Here is a 14,396-nt window from a genome sequence, read left to right as displayed (position 1 = left end):
GTGTGAAACTGTGTTCAGAGCTACTAATATTTAAATATAAGCTGACAACCCTTACTTTATGAATATGCCTCAGTTTTAATACCTAAATAACAAAATTCTTCTTTTACTTCCTGTTTTATTTTAACTTTTTTTTTCAAAATTAATTTTCCCCCTTGCAGTGGATTACGTACCACTCATTACTTGTTTTAATGCAAGTTAAGGTATAGCTTTAGTCCAACATTTTAGAGAAATTATGTTTTTATGTGACAAATAAAGTTTTTATTGATTTTGTGTAATTATAGATCCGCTTTCTTCTGGTTTTGCAATGATGAGCGTAGTAAAGTGAAAGGTGCAAATCCAGAATTTGGTGTTGGTGATATTGCTAAAGAATTAGGTCGTCGGTGGGCTAATGCTGATAGTCAGACCAAGTTAAAGTATGAAGCTATGGCAGAGAAGGATAAGGCTCGTTATGAAAGGGTATGTATTTTTTTTTCCAATATTTTGTGTAATTTTTTATATATTAAATATATCTTTACAAGTTTTTTCGTTGCAATTTTTTTTTGTCCAAAGAAGAAAGGGGTCAAGCATTTTTGTGTCGCCTAATTTTTACTGCATTTCTTTATTTGTTTATTTAAACATGACTTAAAATATGATATTTAATAATATATTTGATATTTTTAATACGTAAAAGTCATTGTTAGTTACTGTTATAGTTTTTTTATTATTCCGTGCACTTCAGTCAAATGTCCATGAAATGGACATTTTATGTGCTTCAATTAACTTGTAAAAATCAGTTTTATTATCTCCTACCATCTTGTGTTTGTTACCTTTCATCTGGTGGTTTCTGGGTTAAAATCCTAATTATAATGTAATTGTTGGAGCGAATAAACCATCTATTGATTTATAAATTACAACTCATTTTCATTGACTATTACTCCAATAATCAATTTTGATGGTAGGTCATTGTCAATTGTTTTTCATTGTTTCATTCATCTCTTGGATATTAGTTTTTGTTAAATTGTGGATGCATTTTCTCTCATCTTCAATAAATGATTTTAAAAAAAGATAATGCTTGCATCATACAATCATCATATTAAATGAAACCTTTTTTCCAATTCTTCAGATAAACTAGTTTTGAGGTTTGCTATGTGCTTCTTAATTTTTATGCTAGCATTATTCTAAGGAAATTATTTGTAAAATGTTCTAATTTATGCTATTTTCTTCTCAATATTCAAAAATTGACTTTGGCAACTTAAAGTCTAAATTCAAAATAATTTCCCTCTGATTTTGTTTTACACATTGTATGCTTATATAGTTGTTTAGTGCAATAATTTCTGAATTAACAAATTAATTCTTATAGTTTATTTTAAATAGAGAACCACATTACTATAATTTGCCACCCTGTTTCTTATGTACCCCTTTTGTATCTACTGAGTTTCAAACCAAAAGAAAAAATTGGTTAATATTTTTTTAAATAGTCAGCTTATAGATAATTTTGACCTTTAATCATTTATATCCTTATTGATCCTCTAAAAATTTCTGTATTGATTAAAAAAGTTCTGAGAAAATGTGTCCTGCTCCAAATAAGTTTCATCCGGATTATTCTCCTCACCTGTGGTTATATTTCTTTTCTTTTTCACTGAATAATCTCTTATACTTCTTTATTGGCTTCTCTGATTCACCTAATGTCAAAAGTCCTTTCACACCTTAATCATATTCTCAACACATTTATACCTATATTTTCTGTAATCTTATCCTTTCAGAATTCCTCATTATTGTTAAAACAGGATTTTATTCACTGTATGTAAATCTTCAAAACAACAAAAACTTTTTTTGTAAAAGTTCTTATGATATTAAACAGAGTTCATTCAGAATTTTGATAAGTCTGTGAACTTGTTTTCACAGCAGTTCTTTGTGTGATTGGCCTGAAAGTATTGGTTTAGTAACTTCATTGACTGTTGAAGGTATAAAATGTTTATGTGGGTAGGTTGCAGCTGATATTTTTGCTTTATTATAACCAAATAGTTCAGGTTGGTTCATCGTCAATTGATTCTATAAAAATATATCATCCGATAGTACACCTCATTTTTCAATGCTGATCTGCCATCTAGTTTTTTACTGCATTGAACAACACATTTAATCTGTTACATAGCTTTCTTAATACGGTACTTTAATATATCATTTTAGCATACTTACAACCATGCAGTATTTATTGAATGAACATTTTAAATAACTAACTTTTCAAGTTACAATATATGTAGCAGAAACACCATCCAGACATGTAGCTCTTTTTCCTGTTAGCCTCTGGTAATTACCTTTCTGATAATACTTCAGAGGATGATATGTATGAGTGTAAGTGAACTGTAGTCTTGTACAGTCTCCGTTCGACCATTCCTCTCTGGTTAATTGAAACCCAACCACCAAAGAACACCGGTATCCACGATCTAGTATTCAAATTACGTGTAAAAATAATTGACTAGGACTTGAATGCTGGAACTCTTGACTTCCTAATCAGCTAATTTGGGAAGATGCATTTACCATTAGACCAAGCCCCGGTGGGTTTTTTTATACCCTAGGTGTGATCAAAAGTATCTGACCTTGGTTCGTATTAACAAAAATACTTAACTTATTTAGTTCAGTGACTTGACCACTTCAAAGCAGGCCTCTTCTGATGCAACACACTTATCCCAGCGATGTTTCCATTGTTAGAAGTAGTTTTGCAAGTAATTTTTAGTAAGCACTGTAAGTGCTCTTGTCAGATTTCATTTGATTACTCTTTCTTTTAAGCTTAGGAAAGGGTCAATGGCAAGGAGCCTGCGGTTGTTTGATCATGTTTTGCCAAGAATCTGGATAAGTTTGTCTGCATGGGTTAGAGCATTGTCATGATGAATTCTCCAATTGCCATTTTCCCAAAGCTGTGTTCTCTTGCATTGAATAGCAACTCTTAGCTGATGAAGAACAGTTATGTAATAATATTTATTGACAGTTTCATGCTCGTTAGGAGCATATTCTAGATACCTGCCTTGATAATCAAAAAAGACTTGGTGTGTGACCACATTGTTTCACAATTGCTTGGCTTCCTTTTTCTGCGGAAAACTTTGAATTTTTTCCAATGGGATGACTGTCTCAGGGTCAAAGCCGTAGACCCACATTTTTTCTTTTTTTTCCATAAAACCAGGATTACTGTTAGCAGCATATCTATCTCAACTTGCAAGAGTGAATAGTTTTGGGACAAATTTTCCTGCTATATGCCTCTTCCATTAAAATTGATTGCACTGAGGCAAATGAAATTCCTACTTCATCTTCAAGCTCTCTTGATAAGAACTTGATTGATTTGAACTTGGTTTTTTGGTGATTTTATTTAGTGGAACTTCTGCCAAGAGTTCATCACTTTCAATAGATATTTGACCATCTTGGAAATGGTGATTAGTCTTTAATTTGTATATTACGTATAGTTTGAGCACCAAAAGCTGTTTTAATCTTCCTTATTGCTTCTACTAGTGTGTCACCTAGTTTCTGGCAACATTTAATGCAGATTTCCTCTGCTTCAATCTATTTAGTCATTTTGAATGGCAGTGAAAACATAAATACTATGTACAGGTTTTACTTGTATTGGCAGCAAAACAGTTAATCATACACAACCAATACAAGTCAAGAGATTGTGTGTTTTTGGTTTTTTACGTCCAAGCATGAAGAGTTTGTTTATCTGTGGAAAACACTTTTTTCTACATTGTGTTAAATATAAAAGTGCAGAGTTCTTTATTTTGGAGAGGAAACAAACGGAATGATTGATAAAAGAATAAGTTACTATATATATATATTTTTTTTTTTTTGTGATTACATATTAGTCTGTCAGAAATTCATAATATACATTATACCTAAAATTTAAATAGACAGTGATTTTTTAATTAAAATTTTTTCCTTCTCTCTCTACACTTGATTAATAGGGTCAATTGATGAATTTAGAAAAACATCAGATACAACATAACTATTTTTACAATTTCTCTTTAACAAAATGTTATTCATTATAAATGATGTTATTGCATTAGATGAATATTTAAAAAACAATTTCCAGTAGATGTTACAGTTTTGTTAGCAACATTTTTGATAGATGAATAAAAAACTAATATTTATAACCCTTTCACCAACAAATTTCCTTTAACATTTTTAATAATTAGAAATTTAATGAGCGAGATATTTCTTTTGTTTGTTTTTTTTTTTTTTTAGTGTTGCCTTAAGCATTTTTCGGTGGTTATTTTTGGATTTGGAAAATACTCGTTTAATTCTTATTTTGGAAGTCAAAATTTGAAGCTTTTCCTTAAAAAGCAGCCCCCATTATCATTTTCTCAAAAATTTTTATAAGTATAAAAATATGCTTAAGTATAAGTATAAATATATTGCCCATATATCTATTTTAGAAATGTTAAAATTGAAAATTAATAAAGTTTGTGTTAATGATATAATTAAAAAAAATAAAAAATAGTTTTTTACTATATTTTATTGTTCCCATGCATATTTGTCAGATCATTTACCTCATCAAATCTCTTTTTTATATCAATTTACATGATGCTGTATGCATGTGTGTTTGTGATAGCAGAGCTCTGTTGGCCCCAGTAGGAAAATTAAAGGTAATGTGCTGGAGCAACTAATCTACATTAGCTTGCTGAAGGTTTTCTTTTATGTACTAAATTGTTTATATATATATATATATTTAGCCGTTTCTTTTTGTATGTTTTATCTCATTATGTCTTAGATGTAATATTAAATTTTTTCTTTCATATTTAGGAAATGTCAGAATACAAGAAGAAGCCTAAGATTATTACCCCCATGCCAATAACACCGAAGAAAAGTGAAAATAATGAAGACGATGATGATGGTGAAGATGATGAAGAGGAGGAAGAGGACGAATAAGAAATAAAAGATACATAAAATAATTAATAAAAACTCGGTGGGAAAATAAATAGTAAAATATTTTCCTTCCACCCTGTACATATTGGAAGTCCTTTATATATTAATTAATTTTAGTACATAATATACAGTCTGTTTATTATTAAAAAAAAAAAAAAACTTTGTACAGTATGTTAAAATGATACGAAGTAAATAAATAATAAAAACAAAGTACAGTACTTAAGGAAAGCCTGATGATAGCCGATTTAAGGTAAGAAATAAGTATAAAGTGATAGATTGATTGTAAATGATGATTTTTAATTATCATTTAGCCAATAAAAGGAATCACATGTGTACTAAATATATCAAAACAACGCTGCTAAAAATAAATATCGGTTTGTGATTTAATAGTTGAAAATTTTTAATCCAGAATTGTGTCGATCGGAATGCTCTGATGGGTGAGGCGGGTCGGCCATATTATCAGGAATTTTTTAAAAGTGTTTCTTGTTGTTCAGTTTATATATATATATATATATTTATTATAAATATATGTATAAATAATATTATAATGAACTTGAGTAAGAGATATTATGGACACTCGTAAATGTGTGGTGTAGAGTGTATTAATAAATAAATAAAATAGTTAGTGTGAATGTAATGTGAGATATAATTAAGAAATAATTATTATAATTATTTAAATAAAAAGAAACAGAATATTAAGTTATTTTTGTGTATTTTTCTTCTTTTTTTAATTATAATAAAATGAGAGGGCAAATTAAGTATAAATTTAAAAAAAATGATATAAATCTGTCAGGCTGTTATTTGTTTTTCATATTTTTTATTGATTTTTTTTGTCATTAAAGATGAGTATGTAATTATATTATAGTTCATATGCTCTGGCGTGTGCCTCAATGCCCTTTTTTATTATTGTAGTTATTGATTATAACATGTTTTATTATTACTATTTTTACTACCTGCTGTAAATGGCGTAGTGTATCAAGATTTGTACAACAAAAATGATCAATTAAGAAAAAACAACAATCAAATTAAAGGGCATTAGCTTTCTTTTCTTTTTTTATGTAAGATGTACAATTATTTAACTGAAGTTAGTGCTCTTTATTATGTATATTTTTTTGTGTACGGGTCTTATATAGCTCCACCATTATAATTTTTTTTATTGTTAATTACTTAATTATAATTTGATGTTTATTTATATATATGTGTATGTATAATTAAAATGCATTTTTTTATATATATATTTTTTTTTTTTTTTTGTTCTGACAGGGAAAAATAATGGTATTTAAAAATTGGAATAAGATTTTTCCTTTTTTAAATAATTACTATTTTCTGAAATGACTTTGTTTTGGCTTATTCTTAAATTATCACCATATATATATATATATATTTTATAAATAAGACCACCATATATATATATATTTTATATTTTTAATAATTTCCTATTAAAGTATACGTTTTTGTACTGTTTATATATCCATGTTGTTTTACAGTTTATATATGTTATATTACATTTGTGACCAGTTATTGTTGCTACCCGTCGATGAATTTTCAAGTACGAAAATAAACATCCATCAATGAGGGTGCACTGGGTTTAGTTCTGATCACAGAAAGTTGTGTAACATATATATAGACCTTTTGATTCAAAATTGCTACTGATATTAGATATATTCATACTGTTATATAGGAAGAAGTTATTTCAATCTTTTAAAAACAGCTGTAAAGAAGATTAGAATAGGTGGTTGTGGAAAAAGATAAATTTAGACTCAGGATGTAAGGGTGAATCAATATGTAAGCATTTTACAACTTATGAAGTCTATTCAAGTTCAAATGTAAAAATAAGATGGAAAGTTGATGAAATTAAAACCGTTAGATTTCCCTGTTGAAAACTGGTAAAATACTTTTATTTGAAAATAATTATTAAACAATAGTAAGCGACCACGCATCACCGGTATGCCTTATATTTACATATATATATTTTTTTATATATATATGTATACATAATTTTTTTCTATAATTTTTCAATTACAATATTACAAATTTTTTATTTTCTTTTCCTTTAAATTTTATTTTTACTAAATGTAATATATATAGTAACTATAATACAGTCGTCGATTCTTGTATAAGTCAGGGCTTTAAGATTAAAATGTTGAAAATAATGTAATGAAATATGTGTAAGCTATTACAATTAATTAATGTTACTTTGTTTAATATTACATTGCATTTTCTGATATATATATATATAAATAAATAAATAATATATATAATAGTAATAATAAAAAACAAAATAGATTCTTTTTTTTAGTTGATCTTTTCTTGCAGTGTGGCATTTATTATTTTTACAGTAATCACTTTCTAACTTGTTAACTTTTTTTTTATAATTTTTTTAGTAACATATTAAAAAGACAAAACATTAATTAATATATTTCATAATTTTGTTACCTCAGAATGATGGAATATTATTTTTGTTTTTAGTTCAGCTGCCTTTTTTTTTTCTTTTTTTTTTTATTAATAACAGTTGATATCTTTAAAAAATGTTTTAAGTTCAAGTTTTTTTATTGTTATATAAGGAGTATCAGTTATTATTAATTTTTTTTTTTTAATTTTAAAATAGTTAATATTTAGTTAGCTATTTTATTTAAAAGTATATATATATATTAAATTTAGAAGAAATTGTTGTACATTAACAGATTAATTTTATTAAAGCCAATTAAGTTATTTTGTCCTTCATCTTTATATTTATTCTTTTAAGTTGTATTTACTTTTTAGAGTATTTCTAGAAATACGCTTTTGTAATGATGAAATAGTTCTAAAAAATATGTGTGTGTATATATTAATATATATACATATGTATGTATGTGAGTCCTGTGATAATTAAAAAAAAAATAATAATTAGTGGTAAAATTTTCATTTTATGTAGATAAAAATATTGTTGTAAATTACCATACATAAATTGAGAGCAGTTGACTTTGTTTTGTGTTCCTCAGTAATAAAAATGTAGCAGATCTTTTAATGTTCAAAGATATTTTAAACTCAAAACTGTTTGTAGACTCGTTTTTATTAATTAAATGATATTTTTATGGCAGATGAATTGGTAATGTGATCTGATGATTTTGCCGTTTTATACTGAAAAAAAAGTAATATTTTATAAAAAGACAATAGTTATTTTTCATATATTTAATGCGGTAGTTCTAATTTTTATTATATACAGTTTCTTTCATGTAAACGCACATTTTTTTCTGTTTTTTACCTTTCTGATGTTAAAAAAATCATGTTCAAAGAATTATTAGTCGGTCAGTGGTTGAAAGTAGAATGCCTAAATCTTAATTTGCTGTAAAACTTTTAAGATTATTATTAAACAAAAAATACAAGAAGAAAAACTGGTACTCTTTTAAAAAATATGTTGAAAACTTATGAAACATTATTATTAACTGTTTTTTCTCACATTGCAGAAATTATAAAAATGTATATTAATTTTTGATTTATTAAGAATTTATTATGCTCTGGTTATAAGTCAAAATAAATTAAAATGTATAGTGAAATGTTTTTAAAATATATATAATTTTTTTTTTTTTTTACTTAATTTATGTTTGTTTATGATGTAAAAAAAATATTGAAAAATAAATATTTGTGATTTTTTATTTCCATTCAATATTTGACAGCCTATTATTTTATTTTTTCTAGTTATAAATTGTTTTATTTATTTATTTTTAATCAAAATTATTAGCTAACAAAACTGAAAGCGTGTAATTTATTCATAATATTGTTTTTTTACATATTTTTATTCAAGTTTTCATAAATATTACCTTTTTTATGTTATATATACTGTATACAGAAAACTTGTTATTTTATTTATTTCTTTGTTTATCTTTTGTGTAATTGTTATTTTTTAATATATTGACAACACAGACATAATACATAACATAATAAGATGGCTGTCTCATACCAAGACTGTTTATTATTGGCATTATTTTTTATAGACTAATAATAATATTGATTTTGAAAAAATGAACAGAAATAAATTTTCATGATTATTCTATTGTGTGTTCTTTTATTAAATCCTTTTTCTGCCTGGATAGAATTTATTACTGGAATATGTTGTGCGCTCATCTGAAAAACATAACGTACAGGTGTTTTTTGAAAAACTTTTTAACATTTTCTGAATATATTCACTGAACAAGAAAAAATTCCTTCCCACTAACTGTGAAGTAGTTGATATTGATTGTAAATGATTTTCATTTATTCAGTTCTGTATACTTATTACAGTATCCAGTTTTCTATTCAATTTGTGAATAGAAACCATTTTTGAAATTTGATTTAGAGTTATCAGATTCTGAAATTTTTATTTTGATGTAGATGTGGAATGCCCTCATATAGGATGTTTGTATAATAAATTGACATTGTCTTGCAAAGTTGAGTATTACTTATCAAAGTTTAGAAAGCATAGACAGATGTGTCAAGGGTATTTAAAATTGTATTGCTACTGCTAACAGTGGAGTGGATATGTACTCACAAATAGGAAGTTGGAGGTAGGAAGAGAAGCCGGTTCAGAAATCCATCCCCACCTTGTACATCAACAGAGCTTTCTAAACTTTGAAGAGTAATACTTGCCCCTTTTGAAATTGCATGTTGTTTTCAGTATCACCTAGCCTACGGGATACATATACTCTTGCTTGACACTTCTGATACTCATAGTCTTCAAGATGTATACAGTGAACATGGTCGGTTACCCCTATATGCAGATTTAAATTCTGTAATCTGTAGTAATCAACTGAAATAAATAGTATTCAATTGTTCAGTTCATTTTTACGTCATTTAGAATAATGGCATTTAAATATTCAGAACTAAAATGAGTATATGCTTCAGTTTTGGTGGTAAATAATTACATTGCTACTGTCTGCAAAGAATCCTATACAAATCAAGATTTCTTAATTTAACCACTTATCAAAATTTGAAAATACTGGAGGCGTTGCGATCCTCCACTTTCAGGTAGGCCTGTAATTGGTTGACCTTAAGAAAACAAAAAAATTGTTACAGACTTTAGTAATGAGCTATTAACCTCTGTAAGGGAAGACATCTCTATTGATTTAGTAATGTGGTTTGGTATGATTAAAAATAAGGGTACTTTAACTTTAGTGTTATAACATTTTTTTACTTAATTTGTTAGTTTATTTTGAAAAGCAGTATTGTAGTAATTTTCCCTGTTAAATGATTAGAATAAAATTTCCTAATTAAAAATATTTTCTGATTATTAAGCACTTGTGTTTAACCATTCAGCACAGCACAAGGAAAACTTGTATATTCACTAAGCTTGAACAGCATGACCCTAAAAAAACTTGTATAATAGGTTATCCGTGCTGAATTATCATTTTGCACAGTTAATATCTATTTCATATTGTATCTTATTTATTATGTTTGAAATAAAATTTTTATTAAAAGAATAACAAATTATTAATACTAGAATTGTCTTCACTTATTTATTAACTTCCTGATGAATAATAATTTATATGCTAAATAAAGATTGATTACAACAAATTTATAAACCAGTAAAAATATGAAATGAAATAAAATCTATTTAAATGTTAAGTATAATTTTCTAAATATGTGAATATATGCACACAACATATACAATATACGATGTTATCATTCTTCATTGGTATTTATTTTTTTAGGCCTATAAACCAAAATAAAAATATATATGTGTATATAAAACAAGATAAATAAAAATTAAATATATTTATTTTAAACATATAAGTAATGCCTGTTTTTGTTTCATACTTTTGCAAAACTGCTGTTTCAATAATAACACTGTATGGTTCATTGTTATATATTATAAAACTTAAAATAGTTTAATAAATAACAGTTACAATAGCATTCAAAATTTATAAGTAAAGATAAAAAAAACTTATACCATATGAGGTCAGAATTCTAATTTCGGGTGTGGAGTCTGTTGTTGGGTAGAGGAATTGAGATTTCTAGTAACTGTAGGTTGGAAAAAACTGTGGACACGTGTTACAGATAAACCGCATTCATACTTATTGGAGGTGAGAAACTTTTTTTTTATTAGGAAGAAGCAATTGACGAGTGTTAGGTGCCAAATGTGGATGGCCAGCTCTTATACCATTTTGATTGGATAGTAAGTTAATTGATCAGCAAGGTCAAAATAATATTTTATTAAGTAATCACTAAAAATATAGAAAGAGCACTGAAAAAAAAGGTTAAAAATTGAGGCTTAAGATAACCGTGAACTACTTTAATAGTAGCGCTGAAAACACTTTTTTTAGTGATGGCACAACATAAACTAACCCTAACAATTTGCTTGAGCTCAAATTAGAGCAATTTAAATATCATAGGTGTTTGTATTACAGTCCCTTGGCAGAGTTCAATATGTATAATCATTAGCACTCAGTATGTTGGTGACCCATTTTATAAAAAAATTTATTTACCTACTTTTTTGTTGGGTAGGCGGGTCTAGACTTTTCTCTTCCATTCTTAATAAGTAGATTTGTGTAGTTCTTTGTTTATAGAATATTCAGAGAAATAATTTTAAAAAATGTATTCAAATAAAATAATTATTATAAAGGAGAGTACTACTGAGTGGCGTAGATATTTATTTTTTTTTACAGATTGCAAATGGTAGTAAATATGAGTCGATAAAAAGAAGATGGATTCTAAAATTACTGGAAGACTACTTTTGTCCTTCTGATGTCTCTGATCAAAGTTTTTGCTGTGACTTGAGTCTGCCGTGGTATTTATTTAAACTAAACTGGTGGTTGAGTATGTACCTTCCACAGGTGTTTAATTGTTTATCAACTAAAGTTTTAACAGCATCTGTATCAAAAGCTTAAACCACTCATCATTTGCTCATTTTCGGTGAGATCTTGCTCGAACCTGGTGTTTGATTTGGATCTGCATCCACCTCATAGAGGACCTTGTAAAGCGATCAAGTTTTTATTCTACAAAGGTTCGTGACGATGATTACTAGTGTAAGGTCCTGTAACAAGCAAGGGTTCATCCTAGTCCTGCTTGTGTTCTTTTCAGAGCGAGGGCCAAAGTCAGTCTTTTTGTAATTGCCTGCACGTGCATAAATGATCCAGCTGCAGCTGTCACTCTTTGCAAAGAGTGACAGGAGGAAATCAGGCCTCCAGCTGCCTGTATCTTGCTGTGGGCAATTCTCATACTTGAGGGCTTGCTCAACAAAGGAGTAGATATCAGCGAGTAAGTAGATAGATTTACTTAACTATACAAACAGTGCTTTTTAGTATTGCCAGTCGCAAGCTTGAGGCCTTGTCATAAAAGTGATGGGAAAGGAGGAATAACAACCTCGTTAAAAAGCCAGGTTTTGGATTGTAACACCCTGTTATAGGGCTCTGCTTCCTAATGAAAACTAGCCAATGATCTTGAAACCAGATAAGGAAGACATTCCCAACAGTGGAAGATCCTAGGGAGTAAATCTGAAGAAATTCCAGGGTAGGAAGATATGGTCTGTGAGGTCTAGTGGAAGCAAACTTCCTGGGAGAAGGGAACTCCAAACAAACATCCCCTGGAGAACCACGGGATGTTAGTTCAGGATTTTTGGAAGTCTTGCATTGGGCTACCTCCTCAGCTATGTAAAGAATTTATTATAAGGAAGCAAGCCTCAAAATAGAGAATTAAAAGGAGTATATATGTGAATGAAGGATTATGGAAAAAAGTAAGGATGTGGAATGTGAGAACAATGTTGGCTCTGGGAGGTGGCATCAGAGCTGATTCATTCTAGGATGGACGTGATGGTGCTGCAGGAGATGAAATGGCACAGTAGTGACAAATTGATAAAAAGAATATATTACTCTATATTGTACATTGGAAAGGTTGATAGAACCAGTAAAGAAATAAGAAGGCTTTTAAGTTTTGAACCATTGTCAGAAAGGTTGTCTACAATTAGGAAGAGAGGTAAATTTAGAAATATTACTCTAATATCTGTATATGATCCTACAGAGGAATGGGAAAAGGAGGAAGGATTTCTATGATATGTTGGCAGGGAATTTGAATTAGGTCAAAAGTGTGACTGGGGAATTCTAAGGTGGAGAAAGAGTCATCAGTAAGGTCTGTTGTGGATCAGTATTCTTTGCATAAGAAGTTGGATAATAATGGCAGCTTACTGGCTCAATTTGCAGAATGTAATAGGATGGTAATTAAGAGCACAGGAATCCCTCATAAAAGGATACATCTAGGAACTTGGAAAGTCCCAGGATGTTGGATGTGGTCAATCAGATTGACCATGTCTTAGTTACTGCTAGACATGCATCAGGGACTTAAGATGTCCATGCGATGAGAGCCAAATTGCGACTGACCATTTCTTGGTTAGAGACATGATTTGATCAAGGCTGGCCTATATTTACATAAGGAAATGTGGATGAAGAGATGCAAATGGCATGTAGGTAGGTTGAAAATTGAGAAGGATAGAAAGAGGTACCATGAGAGGTTGGACAAGGAGTTTGCTGAAGTGATGCAAGACACAATGGAGGAGGAAAAAGTGGAATGTAAAGGGAGTTTTAGAAAGGTTGGCTCAGGAGACTGTTGGAGTGAGGCAGTGTGAAGAAGCGAGGGAGAGAGATGAAACTAGCCAAAGGGATACAAGAATTGCTCAGAATAGATACAATGAATGAGAAGAAGAGTCTATATTGAGGTGTGAGACAATGAGGAAAATGGAAGAACAGGAGGCATTATGTGGTAGAAATCAAAGCCAAAAATTATGGATTAGAGTTCTTTAATGTTTAAACTTGTGATTTTTGGTGGTGATACTTCATACTTTCAGTATAGAAATCTCATTGAGGAACATTTAGAAAAGTGGAGTAGAATTTTTGGTTTTGTTGGTAACTGCCCTATTGTGCTAGGGCAATGTATATGCTAGTCGCTTCTTTGGTTTACTCTAGTCACAGATGATGGTAGTGAATTAGTTAAAGGTTTTGTTGGGCAGTGTGGATTAGAGTTCTTTGATGTTTTTGGTGAGTTACCAATATATGCTGGAAGGATACTGTTTGGTGAAATGCCCTATTTTAAATAGGAACAATCAAACTGATTGATTCTAGTGACCATCGAATAATTATTTTTGAGTTGGTTAGGTAGTTGCGAGACACTTATAGGTTAAATGTCCCTGTTCATCAGGGATACTTCCTGCACAGGAAGGTAGACTGGCTTAAATTTGTTAATAGTCTCTCTAGACTTTGTATCTTAGATTGCAGTCTGGGTGATATTCATTTGGAAGACTAGGCAGAAAGATTTTCTCTAACTTTCATTGATGCTGCTGAGAATTGAATTTCCTATAGTTTTGGTCGAGAGAGAATTGCCCCTTGGGGGATTAGACAGTTGTCTTTTTGAAACAGATTGTGAACCATTGCAGAAGAGCTGCTCAGCAGGAAAGATCCTGAATGGTGGGTGGTTTTGGTAGATAATTATTGAAGCCAGAGGCCTGAATATTTTCATTTGGTCAGAACATCAGAAAGTGATTCTTGCCGTTCTTTTGTTGTCGTAGA

General features: G+C 29.1%; 1 protein-coding gene across 2 annotated transcripts in view; it reads left to right on the top strand.

Annotated features, from left to right (window-relative positions):
* The window catches only part of Dsp1 (Dorsal switch protein 1), a 161,862-nt gene extending 152,942 nt beyond the window's left edge, over nt 1–8,920 (top strand). For both annotated transcript variants that reach the window (XM_075378983.1, XM_075378982.1), the window contains exons 4-5: nt 282–456; nt 4,765–8,920. In XM_075378983.1, the coding sequence (XP_075235098.1) occupies nt 282–456; nt 4,765–4,890 (301 nt within the window). In that variant the 3' untranslated portion in view covers nt 4,891–8,920. The remainder of the gene's footprint in view (nt 1–281; nt 457–4,764) is intronic.
* The last annotated feature ends 5,476 nt before the right edge of the window (nt 8,921–14,396 follow it).

This window comes from Lycorma delicatula, chromosome 11, assembly GCF_047948215.1.
Source record: "Lycorma delicatula isolate Av1 chromosome 11, ASM4794821v1, whole genome shotgun sequence".
In the NCBI taxonomy this organism is placed as follows: domain Eukaryota; kingdom Metazoa; phylum Arthropoda; class Insecta; order Hemiptera; family Fulgoridae; genus Lycorma; species Lycorma delicatula.
This window is presented reverse-complemented; position numbering and strand designations above follow the sequence as displayed.